The sequence below is a fragment of the Ambystoma mexicanum genome, chromosome 9 (genome assembly GCF_040938575.1).
Source record: "Ambystoma mexicanum isolate Mex_15411 chromosome 9, UKY_AmexF1_1, whole genome shotgun sequence".
In the NCBI taxonomy this organism is placed as follows: Eukaryota; Metazoa; Chordata; class Amphibia; order Caudata; family Ambystomatidae; genus Ambystoma; species Ambystoma mexicanum.
In genome coordinates, this window is record NC_090931.1 from 663,789,762 (window position 1) to 663,815,914 (window position 26,153).

The window sequence follows — 26,153 nt, forward strand, 5'->3', positions numbered from 1 at the left end:
GGCCGTTCCCGATGACCATATGTACGGCGATATTTTTGGTGAGGATAATATTACTTGATAGCCACCTTGGGTGGGAAAGACAGGGCCAATTTGGTCAGGGCTAGTAATGCAATTTAAGTAGGAGGAGGGAGAGCTTAAGAGGGGCAACAAGAAGCAGGAGGGTGTGGGTTGTTCAGGGAGGTAAGAGGAGAAGGAAGTGGCAGACCAATAGACCTGCAGTAGGAAGGATGGTAGATTGGAGCGTGGCAGAAAATTGAAGAACTGGTGCGGCATTGTATGGTGAGAGCAAGTGTTACTGTGTGGTGAGTGTGCGTGCAAGCCAGGTTAGAGCTAGTGTTAGAGGGAGTGTAGAAAGTGAGTTTCAGAGTGAAAGGAGGGTGAGTAGAAGGTGTAGTGGGTGGAGTATAGTAGTAGTGTGGAGGAGGTAGCAGTGGTTTGGTGGCGGGGAGTGTGGAAGGAGTAGTCACATCAAAGGGTGGAGGTAGGTAGTAGTAGAAGGAGAGTGATGAGCATCGGACGTCAAGAGGAGGGAGCCATGGGGAGAAGGGGAGAAGGTGGGTGATGTAAGATTCAGGAGAGTAGTGAGAGGAGAATAGCAGCCAGAGATGGGGAGAGGAACATCAGGAAGTGAGAGGAAGGAGACTGAGCCGGGCAGAGCAACTGAAAGGCACAGCCCTGTAATCTCTGTAGTCACTAACAACATTGATAGTGTAGGACTAGCTTAGCAAGTCCCGGAGGTAGTTTAGATAGAAAAGACATTCCCTTTTTGAGCCTCGTTGACCTCTATCTAGAGATTAGGCAGTAGAGGTTAATAGTCTTTATATACTAACCCATCGTCTACGGATGCCTAAGCTAGCGTGGAAAACGCTTCATATAGAGGAGCAGGTGAGGGGCAGCTCAAGCGCCCTACTAAAGAAGTCAATAAAAAGCCTTGAACCGCCTCTGGGATTTGGAGTGTTTACTTAAGCCATCTGTCACACTATTCTCACCTACAAACTATTGAGAATTTAGGCCTTGAATCTATGCGCATCGTTTTCTGATGGAGAATTTATGTTTTACAAGTTTTCCTCCCTTCCCTGAATGTCTCGAATGCAACATTTATTTTGGAGATGTGGATCCCAGAACTTTTCAAAGGAACATAAGAATGTGTTTTAGTTAAGCAAGTAGCAAAGATGATCTATGAAGTAGCTGCAAATTATTTACAATGTATGGTCGTATTTTTTTGTGCAGTCAAATGGAGAAGCAACTTCCATGCTACACATGGTAATAACTAAAGGAACTATTATGCCAGGGGCAGAATCATTCTTTGTGTTTGTTTGGGGGCAGGGAGCGATTTGGGGTTAAAACTAATAACAATTAACTGTAGCTATATTTATATTATATTTTTTGCCTTACCCTATTTTATTTTTTTAACAGATGCTCTTCTATGTGTGTTTACATGGCTGGGCCTGGAGGCAAACATTTACAGAGACCAGACATCATCGGACATTTTGAAGTGCTTGCAGGCCTACCAGGAGAAAGACCACAGCAACATGGACTGTTTTGTGTGCTGTATTTTGTCACATGGGGAATCAGGTAGTGTACAAGGGTCCGACGACCAGCTGGTACCCATCCAGAAACTCACAAAATACTTCACAGCTAAGAAATGCCGCTCGCTAGCCAAGAAACCCAAATTGTTCTTCATCCAGGCATGCCAGGGTAATCTGATCCAGCCACCAGCACTCATCGAAGAAGATTCTGCCACGTCAGAGCAATCTCCTCCTAGAAGCATTCCTGATGTTGCAGATTTCCTCTTGGGCATGTCTACTGTTGATGGATTTGCCGCCTTCCGGCATGTGGAAACAGGATCATGGTATATCCAATCCCTCTGTAAAAATCTGGCGACACTGGTACCAAGGTAGGTAATATCACACTGCAGTATATACATAAAGCTGGATAAGTGCACTTTTAAAGCATGCATTTTTGTAGTTGGCCATACTGTGCATAGCCCTACCGTCTCACCGTTGGCTCGTACAACGGTTTAAAATATTTTGGGGGAAAATATAAATTTGTAGATGTCAGCTTGAGGGTTCATGTGTAGTTGCCAGTCTGTCCCTGTGAAGTATAGAATAGTTTTACAGACTCACTGCATCACACCAACTTCAGATACATTTGTTTGCCATCAAATGTGTTTACATGGTTCAAATTTGGTTCTATGTATATTATCAAATATTAAAAGCCCCACACAAAAAAGACCCGATTTATTTTGCCCGATTTGGAGCAGTCTTTAATATTTGCCAAATATCAATTTTCAAAGGCCAGTTCCCCCCCGCCCCGCCTCACCTTTGAAATCGGGGTAGCAGGGGCTGGGGGGGAGTCACCTCCAAAACCTCCCATTAATTCTGCACTCTCCCCATAACCGTCCCTAAGCCCCCCCACTAACAAACACACACACCCATATTCCCCAGCCCTCTTCCCACACACCCTAAACACCACCACACAAAATACACACAAACATGCAAACAAATACACACTTACCGCACCTTCAACTTCCATTTTCCCGTGCTTGTCTCAGCCGCGCCCGTCAGCCCCTGCACGCACTTGTGCGCAACAGGGGCGTAACAGATTTAGGAAGACCACTCTGTGCAGTCATAGAGCAGGCTGTCTAAATCGGTCTTTTTTAATGTGTTTTTTTTAAACAACATTTTCACTTAGTACCATCGGATTCAGTCCCAGAAATGTGATTTTGATTTCGTTTTTCTCACCAAGAATTCATTTTCAGAAATAATACCTCTTTTTGTAGACTCAATGCCACTATGACAATCAACGCGGCTGCTGCAGTCCCAGATGACTGTCAAGTCTAGGGTCTTCCCGAGTGCATGATATATTTTGTTCTTTTCTACTCATCAGTCTTTTCCAGGCGAAATTGAAAATAATTCCTGGTTCAAGTTCACACACTGTAATGATAGGTCCTGAGAGAATCAGCAGTATAAGCACTGAGATCACCATAGAGTTAATTTTGCAAACCATCTACTGCACCCAAAGCATAGAAAATCCATCAATGGATCCACTTAATCAAACAAGAGTTTGACTAAGGCTTCCATTGATGTGGTGGCCCGACACACATTCTGTACAGGAGCAATGGAACGACGCTGAAGTGGAACATTGCGTCTTAGAAAAATAGCTACATCCTGCAACTTCCCGCTTTGGAGATGGACCACGACATGTATGCACCTCCAAGTGGCATCACCAGCTGCCCCCCAGCGGAGCTTCTCATCCCTGATGCAAGAACCATTGGAAATCAAGCTAGAGGCCTAGAGTAGGAAAAAAAAATCTACTTTTTGAAAGCTATCCGCTCCCCGGCTGAAAGCATATGCTGCCAATGCTACCCACTCTATACAAAGGATGGCATACTAGATACTCCATGTCACATGCGCACAAGGGTTGATAGAGAGAGCATGCCAGGGCAGGCTGACCCTGACAAATAAACTTTCAACCTGGATATATTGATGTAAAAAAACAACATTTTTGATTGTAGCCAAAAAGTATTATATACCATCAACTACACAAAGACGCACAAGCTTTTTTATGGACATTCCGTTGCCATCACAGGCGCTGTCCCTGTCAATCCTTATTATGCAGAATGAGACATGGCTGTGTTGCTCACCCCCACTATCTCAAGGCTGGTGGCAATAAAACCAGAAAGCAGACTGCCATATTAGAGACAAACATCTGAAGTAGAGGAAGGTATTGACCACATCCTAGGTACTGAGAGAGCCGGCGCAGGCAGTCTTTGGAACTAGAGCAATTCTGAATCTTCCAACAATGTGACCAAGAGCTGGTGAAAAGCGAGGCCTGATTCGTACACAGCCCCAAATATTTAAAATGCAAGGAAAAGCTATGAAGAACTTTCCAGAAAGATCAGTGGCTTCACAAAGCTCAAGGATGAGTAAAAAGACAAAATCCTGATAGGAAAAAAAACCTGGTGCAGTGGAAAAAGTAGCAGAATACCTGGACTCCTGCCACACCATCAGAAACACGAGATCGCACATGTAGAGCTAATCAACAAGCTTTGGAAATGCTTCCATCTCCCGAAGCCATGCCAGTAAAGGATTATCCGGTGGAATTAAATTAACCAAACCCTAGGTAAGGAAGGTGTTTAAAACGGTCCACCTCACAAACGCAAGCATCCTGCTGTGACAGAGGGCAGTGTGACGCCATAAACATATCTAGAATTCCTTTTGAAATCAAACACGGAAAGACTGACATGTTCGAAAAGTGGCTGTTTGTGGAAAGACTAGATGCTGGCGAGTGACCTGGTCATCCAATTAGGATTGAAGTATAAGGGCTGAGGTTCAGACATATGTTATGCTGTTAATTGCAGCATCTTGTTTGAGACGCAAAGGGGTGAACCTATTCGAAAGGTTTTCACAAAGTCTATGGGAAATTCACAGATGAAAATGATCCTTCGTCTGAAAAAATACTCCTTTCAAAGGGTTCAAGCGATTTTAAAGTGGTACTGTTATGGCTGCTCCCAAATGGTTAAACATTTGTCAACACAAATGCACAATAGCAATTAACCCTTCTACACATCTTAGGGCAGGGGTAAACGAGACGTGCAGCCAATTGGAGCTGCTCTGTAATGGCTTGGATCCCCCTTTGCAAGGCTATGCCCACCCTCCCTTTTTTAAAGAAATTTCAGAAAATTAACCTGTTTAGGGGGAGCTTCAACATCCAGCCAGTCGCGCAAGCACAGTTCCACTGACATGTTTCCTACTCACATCTTTCCTACCTATTTTGGAAATCCTACAGATAGACTGTAATGGTTTCTAAACTATTGTATTTATAAATAGATATGATATGGCATTTATAACGTGCCTATACACAACATTTTCAAGGCGCAACGAGACAAGGGAGGGGGAACAGAGGGAAGACAGACACCGATCTTACTAGGCCAGGTGACATCGATATCGCGCAAGTGCAGGGGAAACGGGAAGCGGAGAAGTGCGGGGCCAGGGGGCAGTGCAATACATGGGATCGACAGTAAAAAAATAAATAGAATAATAAAAGCAATAAGTAAAAAGTGCAGCCAGCTGGTGGCAAGTGCAAGGATAAGTGCAGACATCAGGTGTCAAGTGCTGGTAGGGGACTGAAGGCATACAGAAAACAGTCCCCAGGTGCGGGGGTTGCCAGGGAGGCAGTGCAGGTGTGCAACTGGCAGGGGAGGGGACCTGGGCCCGAGACCAGAGGGTGACCAGGTGACCAGTGCAGTTTAAGCCAGGAGTTCTGTGCCACAGAAACTGAATATCAAATTGTGTATCATCAAGTGAAAGTAAAGTTGTGGTAATAGAAGGCGAGTTACAGTAGTTTTCTGCTGTTATTTACACATCACACTAAGCAGGAGAATGCCAACAACAAACTTAAGAATAAAGCTGGTTGTTCCATTTATGGAACAAAAAGTGATCAGTCTGATGGGTTATTCCCGCGAGACAGGGAGAGAATCATGAATGTAGCCAATGGATGTCTACTTGGCCTGTACAGTACAGTACAGCCAGTACATCACCTACCGGACAACATTCCTAATGTTGATGGCAGCTACTGTAACTGCTACTGTAGGCATAGCATGGGAATATACTATAGATTCCTGCTACAAAAGGGAATTCTACTAACATAGGTTTTAAAGCTTGATGGCAGTAATAGATTCTGATATCTCCTACCCAACCTCTGTAATATGGTAGAAGATAATAGGGTTCAGACATTTTTTCCTCGCCAATCAATTTGTAGATGGCACCAAATCAAGAGGCATTATTGGGTCACAGGCAATATCACTGGTACGGTCTGACTTAAACACCCTCAGGTTGACAACAAAAAGATTATTTTTATTTAGAAATTGCTATGTTACAGGGTCTTGTACCACGCACTGTTGCCACTTGCATGGTCTCTTGCCGCTTTGGCAGATCTGCAATGGAAGGAGGGTTGGAGGGGTTGTTTGTGTGATAAAGAGTGAGAATAGAAAGAGAGCTTTGATGTGCTGTTGGTAGCTTCAGTTCGGAGAAACCGATCACTGAGCATCAGCGTGTTTTCGGTTGGTAGCCATCACGTGGTGTTGAGGTATGATTGTGCATGTATTGGTTTCATGTTGGGTGTTGTGAAGTGTGTGCGATTTGTGGTGCAGTAGAAGTATGGTTGAGTTTAGTTCAGAGTTTGAGGGTGAGTATGCAGAATTGTGAGTTTTAGAACGGTTAGTTTGGAGCAAAACAATTCCTACTCCCAACAATCCATTTAAGTGCGACACATTACCTGCCCTCAACAATCCACCCAAGTGCGACACTCTTCCCGCCCCAACAATCCATCCAAGTGCGATACGTTTCCCACCCCCAAAAATACACCAAAGTATGACACACTCCCTGCCCCACCAATCCATTAAAGTGCGACACATTTCCCACCCCCAACAATCCATCCAAGTGCGATACATTTCCTACCCCCAACAATCAATAAGTGCGATACATTTACCACCCCCGCGATCCATCTAAGAGTCACACATTTCTCACCACCAACGATCCATTTAAGTGCGATACATTTCCCACCCCCAACAATCCATCTAAGTTTGATACATTTCCCACCCATACAATCCATTTAAGTCTGACACACAGACAGCTCCCAAATCATTTATTGGGTTATCTAGGGGGGGATGCAGGTGATCTATACAGTGTCATGATAGGATGGTGGTAATGTATAAGTGGCAGGGTTTTAATTGAGCACAGTTATGGCTGTGTTCACTGCCTGTGCCATTGTACCTTAGTTGTAGCTGTAGGTTGGTCTGATGGTCGTCCATGGGTGAACCGGGGCAAACAGGAAGATGTGCTGCCCAGGAAGGAGGTGCCTTGTGCCTCTGGCCCTTAATCGGCTGGCTGCCAGGGCAAGGCTGCCCTGGGGGGGCCTCTGAAATGCAGCTGTACCAGTCATGTGCAAGGACACGCACCAAGAACCAAATGGGCGGACAGGGGGGGGAGAAGGTCTTAGAATGGATGGGAGAGGACAGAGGGAAGCAGGGAGAGATGGCCGCCAGCACAATGGCAAAGAGTCACCTGACTGCCTAAGCCAATTGCTAAGGGATTGGGTGAGGAAAGGAAGAAAGCTAGAAACGAACAAAGGACTACAGCAGAAAAGGCAGGGTACTCTAGATGCAGACCAGCTCAAGAAATGGACTGGGAGTCAAAAGGGAAACACAAAATAAACCCTTCCGAAAACCACTAACCAGGCCAAAAAACAGATTGCAAAACACACACAAGTCCCTCCAAAGGCAAAAAACCCAAGCTAAAAAATTTGGAATCAAAGTAAAACACGCAACAAGCACCAGTCAGGCCCTAAAACGGACTACCAAGTGGTTCTTGTGCAGGGTGGCTACAGAGGAAGGAAGGCAGGGGGAAGCGGGAAGAGATGGCTGCCAGGACAAAGGCAAAGAGACATCCGACTGCCTAAGCCAATTGCTAAGGAGTTGGGTGGGGAAAGGGAAAGAGCCAGAAACGAACAAAGCACTACAGTACAAAGGCAGGGCACTCTAGATGTAGACCAGCTCAAAAAACAAATTGGGTAAAAATGCAGAAGCAACCACTAGACTGCAGGCTTATGCACAGCAAAGAATAGATATTGTCACTTGCAGGGCATGTCTAAACTGCATATTCCTTGCATGCTGTGTGGGAACTTGCTCATCATTTATCACGTGTCTCCAGCTGGAATGTGTGTAAACATTTAGGTTTATCCCGAGCTTTATAGCACAAGTGCAACATCATTTTGTCCAAGTATTTTGTTCTTGTTCTATTCATTTGACCCCTTCTCATACCTACCTCCCTTTGTTTCCTCTGTCCCTTTATCCAGGTGGCTGCCATTCTAGTGACCCACCATGCTTCCCACTCCTTACTCAGCCCATGTCTTCTTTCTCTCTGTGCCCCTGTGCTATGCTCTTGCCTCTCTGGTCTTCTGTCTCTCTTGTGCTCTCCATCACCTTCTCATCAGCTTGTCCTACATATCCATACAAATAGAAATTGCACTACCTCATTAGAAGAGCAGCACAGAATATCAGCCACTGCTGTCTAGTGTGGGATGCTGCTGTTCCTAAAGCTAACTGCATTCTTTATTCTATTTTATTTGCTCAATTTTATTTTGTGCACAATAATTCTGCTCCATCCCTTCCACTGAGGTGCCTTTTCCTCTGTTATCTCTTTCACTCCTTTTCGGAAAGCTCCATTTATCCATCCTTCCTTGGCACGTGGGCTATTCCCCAGGTGAGCCCTAGCAATACCAGCCTTTTTTCGTGTAGACTACAGGGTTAGGCATCATGTGCTGCGCCATAGCTTCACCTATGGGACAGTCTCGGCTCTTTCCTTTGAGGACCAGCAGGTATAACATGCTTCACCCCAACAGAAATAATTATTTTCAGGGAATAGCTGTCAAAGCAACCTAACCAACACAAAGCAAGGGCCATTCAACGAGTGACTTTGGTAGGGGCATTCAGGTTGATACTAAGGTCCTCATTATGAGCCCGGTGGTAACAGTGGAAACAAAAGACTGAATTCACAATACTGCATCTTTTACCAACCTCCTGGTTAGAATAGATGCAGCGTGCCTATCTGCTGCCTAATCATCAATTACTGATGTAAATACTGTACAATCATGAGTTGGAATACAACACTAAACTCTGAAATTAGTGCTGTATTATCTCCATACAAAAGGTAGATGCATTGGCTGCCAGATGACGGCATTTGAAGAATAGGTGCATCACTCACATAACATGTAAAATGTGTAAAAGGCATGCAAAACTCAGAAGTACATCATTTATCAGCATGCTGGGCATTAAACATGCACGTACATTAGCTCCTGATAGCTGTGGATGGAGCCAGACAACTGCAGCAGCAGGAGGAGTTGGTGAGGAGCAAGGTGGAGCAGAGGAGCATAAAGATGAGTAGAGTAACTGGTCAAAATGTTTGACCATTTCTTTGGACGCTCAGCATTTAGCAAATGCTCACCCTCTAGAAGCTGGACAGACACACCATCAAATCCATCCTGCAGCTCATCCTGGACGATATTGAATGTTGCATTGCCATCAGCATAACCATAGCCTTTCTCTCAAACTGTTGGCTCTGCTGTGATACAGAGACATTCCAGAACAGAGTGGGAATGCTCCATCCCATGTCTGGCACTACATTTCCTGTGGTTCTCGCCTAGGTTTTGTAGGCCAGCCTATACATGTGCAAAGACACATTTGAAGACATCAATGCTGCGAAAGCCTGTTTGTATGAAATCATTATCTTCTCTAAATTGTGGGGGTGTTGGACAGCACCATATATTCTGTGACCGGTTCTTATCCCCCTGCAATCCACCCCCAGCATGAAAGCACATATTTTGCAATCGAAGCACTAGCACAGTGTGAACTTGCAATGCCTGCATTACACTTCACTAGTACATAGAATCACACATGGCTACTGTGATGAATCTGGACAATTCGTCCCTTCTCTCCAGAGGCGAGCCACCCCTTCGAGGCTAGGGAGGTGAGCCCGCTATGCAAGACCCTCCATAGGGGTCTGGGCAAGTGGAACCTCACTGGGAGGGACTCTCTTCTTGGGGCCAAGGACTCCCATTCCAACATGCAACTCCCAGTCTGCATATATGGATGTTGGAAATACTTTGGCATTCCCAGTTACAACCACAATTGACAAAAATCCTTATTTAACTCTATTTGCATCAATTATTGCTGAATGTCGCCTAAAGGCCATGATCATGGAAGACGGACATAATTCCTTTTTCTCAAATGATGTGTGTAAAGAGAGAGCCGACTTTAAATGGAGAGGAGACTCCTACGGATGGAAGGAAGAGCAACCGATATGCAAAGGTGAGTCTCTGTAGCAACGACGTCCTGGAGGGGTGGAGCCACATCGAACCACAGAGCCAGTGGTGGCGTGAACGGAGCAATGCCTTCCAGCTGGAGGCTAGGCTGCGGGTCAAGCAAGACTCGGCAGGAAGACAACAGTCTTCTCTGGTGGCGCAACCACTAAAAGGCAGTGGTGGACCTGGCGCCCAGCAACCGATGCCGAAACCAGAGATTGGGGAGGAGCCGGGGTCCCTGAGCTCCAGCCTGGAAAAACCTGTTACGCCAAAAGCATTATTCATGGGAGACATAGACACTGTCTATTTATTTGTGGACGCCAGTTAGTCCTACAACGGTTAGTTGCACAGAGTACTGAAACCTGTAGTGTTCGTAGATGTAAAGAATTATCCTCATAGACCAGGGCGCTACTTTTATGTAAACAATCATGAATGACATAATAGATACTACAGATCAAAACCCTCAGGACCTCCATGTATCATCCCTAAACGGATGGCCTTGTGGAGAGGTTTAGTCAAACCCTAAAAAGAATCCTCCACAAGTTAATAGAGGTGGATGGAAGAAATTGGGACGCTATGATTCCATGGGTTTTCTTTGCGGTTAGACTAACCCCTCAGGCTCTCTACGGTATTCGCCCTTTCAGTTACTATTTAGGGCGAGAACCTCAAGTCGCACTAGATATGTTTATCGAGACCTGGGAGGAGAGAGAAGAAGCCATCCTACCCATTTCCCAGACAGCCCAGAAGTTAAAATCACATATGGCTGCTTTAAGGGAAATTGTCAAACATCACCTAGGTAGAGCACAAGAACATCAAAAATCACTACATGATCGACAAGAGATAGCTAGGTCTTTTTCCATTGGGGAATCTTCCCTAGTTCTCCTTCCCACCTTGGAGAGCAAGATGATATCAAAATGATACGGTACCTACAGAATTATAGAAAACAACGTCAATTGAACCATGTAGTGACCCAACCAGACAGATAACAGAAAACCCAAATCTATCATATAAACCTGTTGAAAGAGTGAAAAGTCGACCCCGTAAAGGAGACTACAGTGAACATGACCACCATACTTACAGACCCCAACCTTGACCAACAGCTAATCCCTCACCATCTACAATTCTCCCAACAGGAAGAGCTTTGAGACCTAATTCCAGAGGTCTTTTCTGAGCAACCGGGATAGCATGCAGAATTTCTTCCACTTCATCCGCACCACAGCTGGGCAAACAGTGAATCTAAAACCTTATGGGATCCCAGGGGCAAGGAGGAAAATTATCGAGACCGAACTCAATGAGATGCTCAAGACCCATATCATGGAGCCCTCACAGTCTGTGGTTGTTCCCATTGTGTTGGTAGCCAAACTGGACAAGTCCTGGAGATTTTGCATAGATTTTAGGAAATTAAATTCCATTTCCACTTTTGATAATTACACTATGCCCAGAATTGACAAGCTCATTGAGAAGCTAGGATCGTCCAAATACATATCCACTCTGGAAACTAACCAAAGATTATTGGCAGGTGCCCCTATACCGCACAGATAGTGAATGGAATGCCTTTTTCACACCACAAGGACTCTTCCAATTTAAAGTATTACCTTTTGTGCTACATTGTGCTCTTGCCGCATTCCAACCATATTCTAGCATCCCTGGAGCTTATTTAGATGACATCATTATACATAGTAAGACCTGGCCCAAACACATGCACCATCTTTATGTGATCGCAAGAGCCATCCAAAGAGCAGGTTTAACAGCCAACCCAAAAGAATGTTACCTAGACTAGACCGCTGTAAAGAAAACAGGGCTATATTTTGTGGGAAATTGACTGAGTAAACCACAGACAGAACAGGTCAAAGCAGTACAAGCAACACTGGTACCAAAAATTACTGGTACCAAAAAATAAGAGAGCCTTGCGCTTTCTTTGGATTTACCAGTTATTGCAGAAGATGTATACCAAATTATTCTAACTTGGCCGCCAATCTTACCGACAAGCTCAAGAACTCACATCCCCAAAAAAGCTTATCTGGGAAGGTAAAGACCAACAAAGCTTTGAAAGCCTCAAACAAATCCTGTCACAAGAACATGATGGCTTGGAACATCCTGTCTTGTACACAAGCCGGAAATAGTTCCCCAGAGAACAGTCATATGCCACGGTGGAACTTGAAGCCCTAGCCATGAAATGAGCAATCCTAAATGTACGTTATTATCTCACAGAAAGAAGTTTCCGGCTCATGACTTGTCACTCTCCCCTAGCACGGATGAGTATGAGAAAAGATTAGAATGCCTGAGTCATGAGGTGGTTTTTAAATCTACAACAGTTTTGTTTCTCGGTTAAGCATCGAATGGGCAAGAAACAAGGCAATGCAGACTTTTTATGTCGTTTCCCACTTCTTATTGAAGGAGGGGGGGCTCTCAGTGAACGGGAGGGGCATGCGACGAATATGATCAATAAGTCCCTTCTCCCAAAAGGGGAGCCACCCCCTTTGAGACTAGGGAGGTCAGCCCACTATGCAAGACCCTCCCTAGGATTCTGGGCAAGTGGGGCCTCACTCGGAGTGACTCCCCTCTTGGAGACTAGGACTCCCATTCAAATAGACTCCCTTCCGATAAGGAACTCCCAGTCCAAACTATCTTGTCTGCATATATGGATGTTGGAAATACTTTGGCATTCCCCGTTACAACCATAATTGACAAAAATCCTTCTTTAACGCTTCACTTAATGCTGAACGACGCCTGAAGGCCATGACCAAGGAAGACGGACATAATTCCTTTTTCTCAAAGGACGTGTCTAAAGAGACAGCAGACTCTAAATGGATAAGAGACTCCTACAGAGGAAGGAGAGAAACCGCTATGGAGAGGCGAGCCTTTGTAGCATCAACGTCCTGGAGGGGAGTATCCACGTCGAGCCGTAGAACCAGCAGTGGCGTAAACAGAGAAACCCACTAGCTAGAGGCTGGACGGCGGGTGCCTTGGCCAAGCAAGAGGTTCCAGTCAGGGAACGAGACTCGACGCAAAGACAACAGTCTTCATTGGTGGCGCGACCACGGAAGGGCAGTGGTGGGCCTGGTGCCCAGCAATCGACGCAAAGACCACAGAAGTGCCTGTCCTGCCGAAAGCAGTATCGATGGGTACATAGATGCTATCAATTTGTGAGCACCCGTGAGTCTGACAACAGTTGGTTTCACGGAGTACCCAAACCAACGCAGGTATGGAAAATAGAGTGAAAGAGATTCGAACACTGTATATCCATGCTAGAATAGCCGCCATAAGCACGATAAAGAGGAGCTAATGTGCTCACAGCCCTGCGAAAACAGAGAGAAAGAGATACAAACACTCTGTCACGGCTGGAATAGCCACCAGAAGTACAAGAAAGTAAGAGAAGCTAATGGGCACACCGCCCTATTAAAACAGAGTGAAGGAGATACAAACATTGCATGCCAAGGCTGTAATAGCCGACAAGCTATTAAATATTGTAATTGGGAAACAGACACCTACCAGAGAACAATAGGACTTTGGGGAGTCCCAGTATCACAAAGGTGGGAGACAGAGTGGTGTCTCGTGAAGTAATCTTGAAGGGATTTGGACATTTGAAATAAAACCTGAGAAAGGTACAAGAGCAAACAGTTTTCGTTATCAAGGGGGAGAATGAAACTCATGCAGAAGATAATTATAATTCTACCAAGAGACTTCAAATAAAGATTGTGAAAACTATACGCTGGTGTGTTAAAGGAACTTTGAGACTTGGAGCAGGTCTACTACAAGTTGGATGAAGCCCACACTGAGGCTTTTGTGCAAGCCTCACTTGTTTTGATTAGTTAGGCGTTTTCTAAAGTGGTAGGGCCAGTTGGTTAGGATTTGGACAGAAGACATTTACTTTGGACTTTATATGCACCCTTTGTTTTTGTCTTGCTAGGTAGGGAACTTCCCCCATAGCGATAGAGCAAGTTAGGCAATTATTTTAGCCTGATGTTTAATAAACATCTTTAACTATGACCCAACATATTCCGAGCCCTTCTTCTGGTTCACCACACTACATAGACCAGGATGCTAGGTATGTGACATGACAATTTCTTCTTCCTCCACCACATCAATCTCTGGTTAGAAAAGGAGGACAACGCAGCTAAAAGAAACTCTCAGCAATCCCTGGCGTCTTACATCTGGTGAAAGGACCGATTCATACAGCTAGTTACTTTCTGTTTGTTATCTTTTGCAAGTAGTTTGTTTATTTCAGAGAACCTTCATAAAACATCAAATCAAAATATACAAACTGCATACAGATCACATACAGTTACATTGCCTTCCATAGAAGTATATACTTAAAATTCACTATTTAAAACCAACTTAAACTATGAAACAGCCATTTGTGATCTTATCCTGATCATTTACCATCATTCCATAAAAGAAAGCTGGGCGACATTGCCTGTAATCTGGAATCTGAAGCAGCAGGATTAAAGAATGTTGCCATGGTGGGGAATACGATCTACAAAGGAATTCTAAACACATGGTTGTTTCCCTCGATGTGCCATCACAGCCACAGGCTAGGGGTAAATATGTACCCTAGCTTCTTCTTTTATCGTATATAGGAAGTTGAAAAAGCCTGTTGACCCCAAATAAAAGGTAAATTATGAACATCTAAGGATACGTTTGAGACAATTCCCCAAAAATAAGCTCTAAATGATGCCTTGTTGCCACCCTCGTCATAAAATGTGCGGTCTTTGATCATCAAGGCTTTCCGACGGACCAATTCTTTTGAACTTGATCTATTCAGGGAAACATCATTAAATAGTTCAACAAATCCCAGTTTCTCCAAAGTCCCAGGTTCATACATTATTGTTTTCCATCTGTGAAAACCAGTTGCATCTGGTGCATTAAAGTTCTTTTTGTTCATGCAGGTCCCCAGCCACAACAATGCTGGGGCCAAAGCCACATAATGAGATACACGTTCAACTCACTATAGACCAATCGACCCCCATAATTACTGTGCAACAATTACACTGCTCCTATTAGCTTGATTGCACAACTTAATGTGGGATTTACATGATTTTTCCATTGGTAAATATTCCATTGGTAAATATTAGTAAACCGTAAACCCAGGTAATCAAGGCTCATCATCTTGGAAAGCACATTTGCATTAAGATAACATTTATATGTGTTAGCTCTTTGAGCAGGCATTGTCATTACTTTGTATTTCATCTGCTTAACGAGCATTTCGCAATCAGCTATAAATCTACACTAACCATATATGCTGGTCTCCAATGCAGCCGGTGTTTGCTGAGTCGGACCAGTATCATCTGCACTCATTAAGAGGGATTTACGAGGACCCTGTATAGGTGGGATGCCATCCATTCTGCATGCTAGCTGCATCTATATAAATTGAAAAGTAGCAGGGCTATCGTGCACCCCTGCTATACCCCTTTAAAAAATCTAAACTAAAATGTACTTTGGCCATTCAGCCCAAACCGTTTAAATGCTGCAGGGTTCTTGTAAAAACTGTGCAATCAGATTTCGTACATTGGGATCAGTCCCCACATAAGATAAAATGGTCCATAATCAAGGGCAACTCCCTCTATCAAAGGCCTTTGATAAATCCATGAAGGCCAAATAGGGAGCAGCTCCTTGCCTTCTTGATCTTTTTCAGGATCCGATTCAACATCAGAGCTGGCCGACGAAGTGTTTGGTGTACTGCTTTTTGAGAGCGGTTTGTTAAATTGATTGTATTTATCTTGAAACGTGTATACACGATCTTCCAGACGGCGACGCATCTGAAGGAGACCACCTCTTGTGAAGCGGGATTGATCCCATGAAATTCACCACCCTATTTGAAAAAGTGAATTATGTCTCTCACCAATTAGCCCTGATTGAAAAAGGCGAGTGATTCGCCGAAACACGTGTCTCTATAGGGCAACTGTCTGTTATAAATATACTTCATGAAAATACAACAACCCCTTGTACTATCTTTGTCTGGCGCTGGACCTGAAGTGGAGCAGGGTTCTTTCTGAGCTCTATATACTTACCGAAGTAGGGGGTTTATCACTTTGTCACTCCACTGTTCAGCTGCCACCTCTGCTTATCTAGCGCAGGACACTGATGGTTGATATTTCAAAAACACCCCCCACTGATGTACTTATATATTTATATAGGTGGTTGAAGAGCGCACCTAGCCCTGAGGCATCTGGGTGCTGATAATCACTGTTGGGGGTTGCTTTCTGGTGAAGGAATGTGATCATAACCTTGAGGTCTCCTTTTCTTTGAAACTAGCTGAAGCAGTAGATGGTCACTTCCAGGCCTGTTAAGACTTCCATATCTTTTAGCGGAGTAGCGGCAGAGTAGCAGTCCCAGGCAGTGGCAGTGACTGAGGCTACTCTTTTTTTCCAGTCTGTCTACAGTGATTGTGCTAGACCAGCTGACCAGCATTCAAAAACCCAGTGAGCCCGCAGAGCAGCCGCGGAGTAGCGGCAGAGTAGCAGTCTTAGGCAGTGGCAGTGACTGAGGCTACTCTTTTCTCCAGTCTGTCTACAGTGTTTGTGCTAGACCAGCTGACCAGCATTCAAAAACCCCTTGAGCCCGCGGAGCGGCCGCGGAGTAGCGGCAGAGTAGCAGTCTCAGGCAGTCTATGGCAGCCATGGACGCAGAGGACGCTACTCTGCCTCCCCCGCCAACCACAGAGATACGTGATAAAGACTCAACAAAGGAGCTCACGTTCCCGTACACGAGCTGAAGAGGGGAGAAAACAGCCATCAACCACAGAGAAAAGCACGCAACACCCAAAGCAGTCTAAACTGACTACTCGAGATACGTCCCAGAGTGCTTCTATGAGTAAAGAATCCACAATATCGTTGTCTGGGAGCTGTGGAAGCTTGTGTCCCAAAACAACCTGGACACAAGAGGAGATGATGACAAAAACAACAGCATTGGATACCCAGCCCATCGACCCGTGCTTCAACACGGAGGAGTCGCAGGGAACCGACACTCTCCAGGAAGCCCAAAACACGGACCAAGCAACTTTGAACTCACCAGGGTGCCCCTCGGCTGGGCGGGAGATTCCGGGCGGCGCTTCCCGTGGGCTGAGCCACGTCCTGTCAGCCGCGAAAGCCCCGCCGCCTGTCGGAGGACGGAAGGCGTTGAGCTCAGCGGCGAAGGGAGGGGCCGGTCCCGGTGAGCTACCCGCGGATCGGGTGAAACACTCGGGGGCATCTCCAGAGGCCGTGTGGGAGCCCCCCCCCCGGGCAGAGCTCAGCGGACAGGATCCCACGGAGGCTACAGAGGACGGTGTGGATGTGCCAGCAGCGGTCGATCAGGAAGGCCCCCGATCCGCGCAAGGCAACGAAGAAGTCTGCACAGGGCGGGCCTGCGCTTGAAGCTCCCCGCTCAGAGTGTCCAGTGGGAGGCAGACTGGCAAAGGTGGCTTTGGAAACATCATCACCGACAAAAAAGCCACCAAAACAGCGACTAACTCAAAGAACCTGGAAATGAAAAACATAGAAGCGGCTTCTAACAAAGACTTTTCCATCTTTGCAGAACGTAAGCTGCTAAATTCAGCAGCTCCTACCAACAAAAAACAACTGGTATTCTGCTTACCGGTCCAAGAAAAGAGCTTCAAAGATAGAAAGAAGAATCTTGTTGGAGGGGCATGCCTAGACGCAAATTTAAACTGCTCAACTCCGACAACCACAGAGGCAGCCTTTATTCCAATCTGTATAGACCAAATGGAGACCTCCAAAGTTTCAAATACCTCAAATGTACAGAAGATCTCCTGATGGAAGTTCTCGAAAATTTGAACCAATCTTGTGAACTATCGTCCCTAGAATGTATTGAGAGACCTACTAAAAAAGGGAATAAAGGCGATCTCAAACCGGAATCTCAACATGATCAACCACCAAAAGAAGTAGGAGAAAAATGCCTATTTCTATCATTGGAGGACCGATGTAAGAAGATTTCCCACTCTGCAAACTGGGGCTCTGTCAAACAGGCCGAAAACGGGTGTAAGAACTTGTGCCAAGAACCACAAAAATTTCGCCCCACAAAGGATACTGACTCTGGAAATTGCGGGGGGGGGGAGAAACACCCCCTCATTGCACCTGGAAAATTGGCTCAGAACCAAGACAGACTTAAAAACAATCCACGGCGAGAAGATCGAGCAGTGAACAAAAATGAAAAAAAAAACACAAAAGGGAAGACTAAGGACGAGGGGTGCCATTTACAAAGCGATTCAGAGGTTCACCAGCCTTTAAAGTCGAACAAATTGGTAACTGCCGAGAGTACGTGATTCTCAACAGAAGAGCGGTGATGAAATTGTTTCATAGCATACCGCAACTAAGATCAGTTGAATCAAGAGACTTGCAAATAGTGGAGCTGATTCACGAAGGGCGCCAAGCAACTGCCTATCTATTCATTTCCTCGACTGCGATCAAACAGCGGCTACGTGAGTCTTTGAAACACTTCCTAAAAATGGGATACGAAATAACCAAACTTGGAGGTGAGGGAGGGGCCAATCTGGCAAATCCAACAAGCCCTAGCTCAAACAACCGACGTCGGAGGAAAGAGAGAGATTCACCTAGACACACCAGATCCCTCGAGGACAGGAGACAAAAATATACGCCAGAGAACCGATATAAGGCAAATCCAGTATCACGGGAAAATGAAACGCAGAGAGACTCGTCCAAGCGAAGATCCCATCAAGAAAGTACCAGGAAATCAGACGCATTGGGCTGGCCTTCATCGAGTAACAAGGAAAGATCGGAGGTCGAAGTAACGAAATACGACAGAAAGCCACTGGGGCCATTACCGCCGATTAAAAGAACATGTACACAGACGGTGCAATCGACACAAAACGCCAGCGAAGCTAAGGAAAAACCAAATCCTCTACAAAACCTGTGGGCATGGCTCCCGAAAGCTTTAGGCCCCCAGAAAAAATAGCAATTCATCTCCACCAAAAATTCCGGCGACGATGATTCGACAAGAGCCCCAAAAATAAATCAAGCCAAACTTTGCTCAAGGAATACAAAGGGGTTCATGCACCTTACAGCACAGGGAGTTGTTAACTTTGCCTCTTATGATATCATGTGTGGTCAAGAGACATGGCTAACTACAAAACCTAACCTAGACAGATTCGAAATAGCTTTTGCAACAGCCTAAAAGGGATTGAAAGGGCGACCTTCTTCTGGCCTGATATCTGCAGTCAGAGCCGGAAAAGGAATGAAAATGATCAAGATCCTGACAATATCTTTCCTGATGATTTCAGTACAAGTAAAATGGAACTACTGGGATGCACCACAAAATAAATCTGTGTCGACAACAGCAATAATCATAAACCTGTACTGGAACCCTGAAGCTATCTCAAACAAAGATTTTCTGGACATGGTCGAACACGAAATCGACAAAGCATACATTGAATACTCGGAAGTTCATTTATATGTTTGCGGAGACTTGAACGCTGTATGCGCAAAGAAATCGACCGACAAAACCAAAACAGAAGCCAGGGGTGAAGCATGGTCGCTACTGATGAAATCTAAAGACTTGGTTAATGTGGATACAACATTCCAGAATTCAGACCAGATCCCAACATGGGAAGGCCGTGGTTCAGAGGCAACAATAGACTACATCTACGCCTCGTCAGCTTTACTGTCAATTATTTCATCTTTTGACGTAGTTAAAACCAAGGAAAGCGACCACAATCTCATATGTCTGTCCTGGCCAATCATTTCAACTGAAAAAATAGTCGTTGCCCCAAAGCTTGCATCGAATGCGAAAGGAAACCGACTTGCAATGAGCCTAAACAACGTCATCTCTTTGGCGAACAACTATATCAATTCAGAGCCTTCGGAGTACGCCTCTTTTCTTCCAGACTACAGTAATCTTCTGAACATCTTCAAGAAACCGAGATTGAAGAACACTACAACTATGATTAAATCAATTGACACTTACGACCAAATTCTGGTTGAGAAAAGACGCCAATTTAGGAAAGTTAGGAGAAGATTCGTGAAAACCAGCTCTATCGTTAACAGCTGTGGACCAGCGAGCTAAAAGCTTACAAGTCATGGCTGAGAGACCATCGTCTCGCCATGTATCAAAAAGATTCGGAAGACATGTTGCGAAGTGTGTCCACCAAAAGCCCACGAGTATTCTGGGCTTTGATAAAACGCAACTCAGCGGATCAACTCTGACGCATTAATCAATGGCATTGCAGAGGCCAAATGGATAGCGCACTTTGAAAACCTCTTTTTCGATCCAAAGGTTGGCACTGAAACAACACATGTCCAAAGCACAGAACCCTGGGTGGAGCCTCATGATCCCGAAGACATAGCATACACCTTGAAAAATCTGAAAAACTCAAGGGCCCCCGGGCCGGATGGCCTGACCAACAGGCATCTAAAAGAACATCTGGAGGCATGGATTAAATTTATCTCTGCGGTCTTCCGAAGATTGACAACGGCTAAGGTTCTCCCAGAATCTTGGACCAATGCAGTTGTCGTACCCATATACAAGAGAGGGTCGAGAGACGATCCTAAAAACTTTAGGCCCATCGCCTTGTTGAACGTGATCGGCAAGGTGTACAGGTCCTTACTTCTACGACACTTTCAAAGATGGGCAAAGGACGCACCCTGTGAACATCCGCTTCAATTTGGTTTAAAAAAAGAATATGGGAACACCAATTAACATTCTAATGGTAAATATCCTGAAAAACAAAAGTCTCGCGGGTGGCACCCGAACATATATTGCTTTTATTGACCTAAAACAAGCCTTTGACCAAGTTAACAGAGCAATGCTCTGGGATAAGCTAAGGTCTTGGAAGTGCCCAGTGTCCATATTACATCCGATCATTGCACTACACACGGCTACAAGGATACAAGTGAGGCTCGACATCCAAGGAGCACTTTCGGATGAGATTGCAACCAACCAGGGGGTGAAGCAAGGATGCCCGCTGGCCCCGGCTCTCTTCCTGAGCTTCATTGGAGACTACAAAGAAACAGAAGACAAGGTTAGATCATTTCCACCGCTAATTGGTCAAAATGAAAATCTCAAGAATCATGTACGCGGATGACATCATCATCGCAGATCAAACTGCAATAGGGCTGCAGAGACAACTTAACAATTTTGCTGAATACATCAACGCAAATGGTCTCGAAATAAATAAGCCCAAGACCAAAATCATGTTCTTTCTAAAAGGAAGAAGCAAAAGCGACTCATTTGTATGGTCTTTGGAAGGGGAACACATCGAAACGGTCACAGAATTTAAATATCTGGGCATTACGGTGGACAATTCGCCAAAGGAGATCGCAATGCAAAAACATCTGCTGCTAAAAATAAAGAACCTAACATCGCAGGCAAAAGTGATAGACAGAAAATATGGTCGCTTTTCCCTTATACCAATTGTTGACTTTTATAGGGCCAAGATCGTTCCTACACTGGTGTACGGAGCAGAAGCTATGTCTGGGCGACCACTTCACATCTGGACCAAACTTGAAAGCCAATTTTGGAGAGAAGTTCTAAATCTACCAAGCTCAACACCATTGGTCCTGATCAGACGTGAAATGAGCCAACTTTCACTAGTCTCGATAGTGGAAAGGAACAGCATGATGTTGTATAGAAAACTATTGTTGGAAACTCGTCCTAAGCTCCTGGAAGCAATTTTGTTTGGCTGTTTTGAGCAAATGGTACAAGGTTCAAGAAGAGAAACTGGTCTCCATCCATTGTTCCAAAAAAGAGCTAATGGACAACCCGATGAAAATCCCCAAAAAAACATTAAACAAGCTCGACTGGATACTCACTCTCGATCAGGCCGTTTCTTACAAGTTAACCTCGCACCTGCCACAGACGACCCACAAACTTCACGAACTACAACCGTATGTGAAAAAATATCCAAATCGCAAGTTGAGGAACATCTTTCTAAGAGCCTGCCTCAACTTATTACATACAAATGAAATCCTGAAGATACGAGGTCTGGCCACCACAAATATGTGTAGATTCTGCAAAGATCCAGCTACTGTGGAAACAACAAAACATCTGTTGCTAATGTGCCCTGGAGTAGAGGCTATCAGAGGTCCTTACCTGAAAGACTCATTAGCTGCGGCTTACACCTTTGACGTAGAGATGTGGTGGTCGAGGTTAATTGGCGGTGGACAAACTACCTGGGTCACTGCAACGGCGAAAATTCTAGACACAATTCTGTCAACTGTAGAAAAATGAAAGTAGGCAAACAACTTGTAAACTGAAAGGAACGAAATGCAAAAACTTTAAAAAACCCTCGGGTTAAATTAAAAAAGAAATATATCTTTTAACCCTCCATCAGTCACAATTCTCTACCAAAAAGTCATTGATGGGATATGATATGATAGTTTATTTATATAGCGCCTATACACAATGTGTTTCAAAGCGCTTCAAGGCAAGGGAGGGAACAAGGGAAAATACAATGACATTCTTACAGGCCATGAACAGTAAGGATGTGAAATTAACTATCGTACTCGGCCTGACGACATTTCAGATAGTGCAAGAGCTAAGACATAGATAAGGAAGGGAGGGGGGGAGTGGGAATGAAATGGAAACAGACAGGCGACTACCGTACTAGGCCTGACAACATTTCTGGTAGAGCCGGAGAAAAACAAAAGGTGAGGGAGAGGGGTGCAGAAAGGGTGGGGAGAAACCAAACAAGCGACTATCATACTAGGCCTGACAACATTTCAGATAGTGCTGGGGGGGGGCAGTAATGGGAGGGTGGAGGAAACAGACTAGGTTGCTATCATATTAGGTCCAGGGACAATTCTGATAGTGTAAGTGCATAGAAGAAAGTAAGTGGCAGAGATAGGAAAAGGGAGAAGGGAAAGGAGGAGAGAACAGAGAGTAAGCAGTCAAAAAGAGTGGAGTAGCAAGAGTGGAGAGCGAATACAATTGCAGAAGTCAGTAGTAACACATAATGTTGCAAGCCAGGATACAGGATGAAGATGGGAACAGCATGATTCAGGGCCACCATGAGTACAAGATGCAAAGGAAGTCCAGCATGAGAGTTGAGAAAGAGTGACGCACCGTGAATCAATGAAGTCCATAAAAGTCAAATCCAGCAAATGGAAGTACCTATACCTCGAGTGTGACCAGTAATACATTCTCAATAGATCAGTTAAGAGCTTGGATTTGAATTCCCCCATACCTCATTTTCGGAAACGATCATTATTATCGTCTAGTCGATCCGATCCAATTCTAGCATTAATATTGCCTCCTGGACATACAAACGGCTCATAGAGTTAATTATCGAAGCCTCAACTTACTCCTTGTTGATGGCCTCAGACAGGTTGTTGAGTACTTAGATTCCGTAATGGGGTAACAAAGTTCCTCTCTATGGAGATGTTCCCATGGATTTTCCACAGGTGCACATTTTGATGAGCCAGGAACGTGGCATGGATGCGGGAAAATCTCGCCTTTCTGCATGCTTTTCCTCATACGTTTAATTTCCGTTTGGATTTGCAACAAAGTGCGAAGCTGGGTGGAAAGGTTACTCTGGGCATTGTGGTTAGTTGGCGAAGCTCCCCTTCCTTATATTTAAGGGGGCTGAGCCACAGGGGACTGGGTTGGTCTGGCCGCTACTCAATGTGCCTCCCAGAGGGTGGAAGGAGTGGGATTTCCTGGGCTCACCTTCCCGTCAAATATGCAGTATTGAGGGTGGCAGCTGCAGGAAAACTAGTCTTGGGCCACAAGCTGGCGACCTGCAAAATTCCAAGTCGAAAACTCAGAACAGGCACCAATGCACTGCATTTGCCATGGATGGAGCTGCTCAGCCCACAGGATGATTTTGAGACGCTTCCAAAATCTCTAAGGGGCAGCATATTCGTGCAGGAGTCTGCATTGGTTGATCCCACTAGCTCAGGAATCAAATTTCAGGAGATCAATCCAGAGAAACCTGCACTATCCAACTAACACAGTTCTTGGCCTCCTTGTTAGTTATCAGCTCTCCACATTATGCAGCTTGATCAATACATTAGACGCATTGCCTTGGTTGGGTTTGTGGCCCTGGCCTATATGGTCAGCAGTCAATTTTTGATTGTATTCAGGGATGTATGGGGAAAATATGTTGTTTTTTCTTCAGACTCCCTTTAGCATCCACACCCTGAAATAGTGTAAGCAGCTCTTCTCAGTCCTTACGTTGAAACCTAATTGGTACTGTATGTGCTTCCCTTTTCTGCAAAGCAAGCTAGCATTGAGTGGGACAGCATCCATCAAAGGTAAAGGCGATCCCTCAAAGACAAAGTCAAAATGACAGAAAGGGAACCAGAAACATTCTCTCTCGCCCTACCACTCCAAACCTTACTTAATTTGGACTCCAAGACGCCTTCGACCTCCGCTATCAAGGATTCAGTAGAACCCAGTGTTTCATCTGCAGTAGCACACTGTCTACCCCAGCTGATCCATTCGCAGGGAACTGGGGAATTTTGATTTTGCCATAATTACAACAATAACAACGACTTTCTAACAAATATTCTAAAGTAGTGTAAAATGTTCTAAGAACAACAAATAATCATGATATCAACTAGAATGGAAAATTGTGAAATACAGATTTCGTCCTCCCACCCACAAACCTGTCCCCACTCTCCACCATATGATTTCGTTGGATCTTGGGACTTTGTGGGTGAGTCCACCTGATAAGCACCCAGCCCAGTCCAAAGTCCAGCCACTGGTATCATAATGTGATGAGTAGTTTTCCCTAACTAATTAGCTTTGTGATATAGCTAGTTCCTCTTCACAACTGCTCCACAACTCAGTATGTCATACAAATTACACTGATTGCCAATGTCACCAGCCCATTCACTGCATGGCAGAGAGCAGTACGACCAGCAGTATTAACCAGACTTGCTTGCTATAAATAAATATCATGCACATTTTAAAACACTGACTCAGTATGGCAGTGTAACAGTTTCACTTAACTGGTGGACCCTTAAATCTTTGACAAAAGGAGCTTCAAGAAGCTTAATAGAGTGCTTGACATCTTCAAACAAATGTAACCTTTCCAACCATTATCCCCTTCCTATCTGGATAATTACATATGTAAACGAAATGGATCACTGTTGGCTTTCTTTTTGTACTTCCGATTAACCTATGTTCATGGGGCAGAAGTACAGACTCCCCAGACAACTCCCTCTTCCTTTTCACAAGTGGGAATCTCAATCACCAATCTCAATCACAATTTCACAGTTTACAGACCTCGGCAGAGAAGCAGAACACTGCAGCAGTTTGGGACCAGTAGGAGAACCAAAAGGAAAAAGCCTCCTCCACTTGGAGCCTCCTGAAAAACGCTGGAATGCAGTGACCACCGCTGATGGAACACGAGTGAGATGCAGTCAGCAGGGGAACAGAAACTCAACCCAAATAAAACAGAACTCATGTCCACAAAACCAAATTCCAAACCTATCCCTTAACCCAGAGAAAAGGAAACTTGGCCTCTGCCCACGACTACTGTCAGAAACCTCTGACTCGTGAAGGATAGCGGACTTGTTCTGAAACCTCTGGTTAATGCCAACCTAAAGAACTGCTTATAATCAGACTCATCCAGCCCTACCTAACCTTCCCACACAGAACCGCTGCAGTGTTTGAAGTAGTACTCTCAAGACTAGATCACGCCCAACTGCCTGTACATTGGGCTCCAGGAATGCCTACTCAACAGGTTACAAAGAGTCCAAAACATGGCAGCCAGACTGCTTCTAGGACTTATGCGAACACATCACCCCAGCACTTCTAACACTCGACTGCCTCTCTATCAAACAGATGATTTACTTCACAACTCTATGCATTTCCCATCAGGCCTTTCATAGGAGGGCTCAGAATCATTAATGTGGAAATTCACTGGATTGCAACCATCGAGAGCGCTCTGATGTGGCATTAGCTGTTCCAAGGGTTCTGTGTCGTTTTACTGACAGTCGTTTTTCAATGGATTTTCTACCGAAAAGAATCCATTGAAAACTCACTCCTAAACTCCCCATTTCGCTATGTTATTGACCCCACCTGACCGCCTCCCCATACCTTGTAGCCCCTTAACCCCCCTACATATTTTGATACATTTTTTCAAAGGAATGTTTGCGGTAAACATTTGTTCAAAAAAACGACTGTCGACAAAAGGACATCGTACCGTCCCAAGGTTCAACCATAAATGCCTCTAAAGATCTTCCTTCTCCTATCCCTTCACTAACCTCTGAAATCTCTTCCCAAACACCTTTGCACAGATGAAGACTGTCCGACTTTCAGGAAAAAGCGAAAAGCCGGGCTATTCAGCTTACATCAGTATGAGACCAAAGCTTAAACATCCAACTAAAGAT

General features: G+C 44.8%; 1 protein-coding gene across 1 annotated transcript in view; it reads left to right on the top strand.

The window, feature by feature from the left end:
• LOC138488472 (caspase-10-like) overlaps positions 1–26,153 on the top strand; it is a 254,906-nt gene that overhangs the window by 218,324 nt on the left and 10,429 nt on the right. The window contains exon 9 of the mRNA XM_069615456.1: positions 1,417–1,897. Within this exon, the coding sequence (XP_069471557.1) occupies positions 1,417–1,897 (481 nt within the window). The remainder of the gene's footprint in view (positions 1–1,416; positions 1,898–26,153) is intronic.